The sequence below is a fragment of the Hibiscus syriacus genome, unplaced genomic scaffold (assembly GCF_006381635.1).
Source record: "Hibiscus syriacus cultivar Baekdansim isolate YM2019G1 unplaced genomic scaffold, ASM638163v2 tig00110331_pilon, whole genome shotgun sequence".
Lineage (NCBI taxonomy): Eukaryota > Viridiplantae > Streptophyta > Magnoliopsida > Malvales > Malvaceae > Hibiscus > Hibiscus syriacus.
This window is the reverse complement of record NW_024062687.1, coordinates 395,695-397,822: the sequence shown is the minus strand read 5'-3', so window position 1 is coordinate 397,822 and position 2,128 is coordinate 395,695. Positions and strand designations below refer to the sequence as shown.

Sequence of the window (2,128 nt, the reverse complement as noted above, 5' to 3'; positions counted from 1 at the left end):
TGATGAACTTTTGTTTCAACATTTCCAACATGTATTGAAGTTAATTTTATTTTATGTAAATGTATTTTTATTGTAGAATGGATAATAATGGTATATTTTACTTTAAAAGAAAAAACTGATCTGAGCTCTTTTCGCTTTTATATTCTCTATATAGGATCTGATTTCAGATAGATCAATTTCAGTCGATCTACATCTCTCCATGATATTCTGAGCATCACCTTCGACTACCAGAAGATGGAAACCCAATTCCTGTGCAAAAATAAAACCATGCAGGAAAGCGATTGCCTCAGCCTTCAGCAAAAAAGGCTGATTCAACATTGTAAGAGCTTTTATAACAAGAACCCAAAATTTGTCCATCATGATCTCTTACAACACACTCAGAACTGGCTATCTGTGAATTTTTTAGGTAAGCTTCATCCACATTAACTTTCACCAAGGGATCCAAAGGGGGCTCCACAAAGACGATGAGTTCAGATTCGGATGGCTAAGAGATCTTGTCAAAGACTTAAGATCCGCATGACTTTGATATTTACCCTCATAAACGAGTCTATTCCTTGAGAACAAAAGAGCCCATATTGTGATTGCCACTGTTTTATTTTTTTCCAAATTAATTGTTATTCATTCGAACCACTCCATATAGCTTAAGGCTATCACATTAGTAGTCCAAGTGAAACCAAGATAATGCGACACGTTTCGAGCGAAAAGGCAATCGTGAGCAACATAAATATCAGATTCAGTATGATGGGGACACCTTGGGCAAAAAGAGTTTTGGGATATTCTCTTGCTAAAAAGATTATGGAAAGTAGGCAAAAAATTATTTAAAATTTTCCATAGAATAATACGCACCTTACCTGGGTAGTCAATCTTCCACAGCTTGTTTAAAGTGGTTTTGATGTTCGAATCCACCAAATTACCCTCAGAGGGCATCATACATTGGCTACGAATGATGTATAGTCCCGTTCTTTCCCCACTCCAGGGCTGCAAATCCCTGATGATCGAGGAAGGTATACGAATCATCTTAATCCTATCGACCTCCTCCCTCAAGAAATTAGATTCTAGAAGACCCAAATTCCAGGATCTTTCACTTTGATTCATCATATCATCTATAAAATTTAATCCCTCAACTGGTTCCGTAGAAATCTTTATCTTATCATTTCCTGGGAGCCAGTAATTGTTCCAAATAGACTCCAAATCTCCCGTGCTTATTCTCCAATAAATGCCAACAAATCCAACATAAAAAAATACCAACATTAACAAATGCCAAATCAGAGAGGGGTTGGAGCCCAAACGAGCTTTAGAGAAGGTGAAAGATGGGTAATATTTGGCTCGAAAAACACGCACCGCAAGGGAATCCGAATTATAAATGAGCCTCCAGCCTTGCTTAGCTAACAAAGCAAAGTTAAATTTTCCCATATCTCTAAATCCCATCCCAACTTCATCATTCAAAGCGCTTAAACTAGACCATGTACACCAATGAACCCCTCTTTTAGTATTATTATGGGACCACCAGAAGCGAGCCATGATAGAATCAAACTTATTGCAGAGAGTCTTAGGGAGCAGGAAACAGGACATGGAAAAGAGGGGCAAAGCTTTGAGGACATACTTAATAAAGACCTCTTTTCCACACATAGAGATAAGAGCTCCAACTATTTATCTTACCTTCAAATTTATCCACCAAAGCTGCAAGAGCACAAAGCTTATTTCGCCCAACAACACCAGGAAGACCCATATATTTTTTTGGGCAATCAAAAATATTCAACTCTAACATGTCTTATATCTTCCTCGATAGAGATGTTCACGTTCGATCCAAAAAAACACCTCTGATCTTTCAAAGTTTACAAGCTTCCAGGAACGCTGCACGTAGATTTAAAAGAGATTTTTAATGTTTAAACTTCCACAGTAGATGCCTCCTTAAAAGTTAAATAGTCGTCTGCAAACAAAAGATGGGTAAGAAGGGGCGCACTCTGAGAGACACGGATGCCAGATAGACTTCCTTGAGAAACAAAATTATTAAGGAGAGTTGTTAAACCTTTCGTGCAAATAAGGAATAAATAAGGGCTTATGGCGTTGCCTTGTCTCAACCCACACGATAGATGGAATGTATCTCCCAGAATACCATTGATTGACA

At 37.8% G+C, this 2,128-nt stretch overlaps 1 protein-coding gene across 1 annotated transcript; it reads right to left on the bottom strand.

Moving 5' to 3' along the window:
• Positions 1-286: 286 nt before the first annotated feature.
• Positions 287-1,521, bottom strand: LOC120119131. Its single transcript, XM_039139018.1, has 2 exons — positions 847-1,521; positions 287-484 (listed from the first exon to the last, which is right to left on the bottom strand). The coding sequence occupies exons 1-2, from the start codon at positions 1,519-1,521 to the stop codon at positions 287-289; spliced, it is 873 nt and encodes a 290-aa protein (XP_038994949.1).
• Between the last annotated feature and the right edge of the window lie 607 nt (positions 1,522-2,128).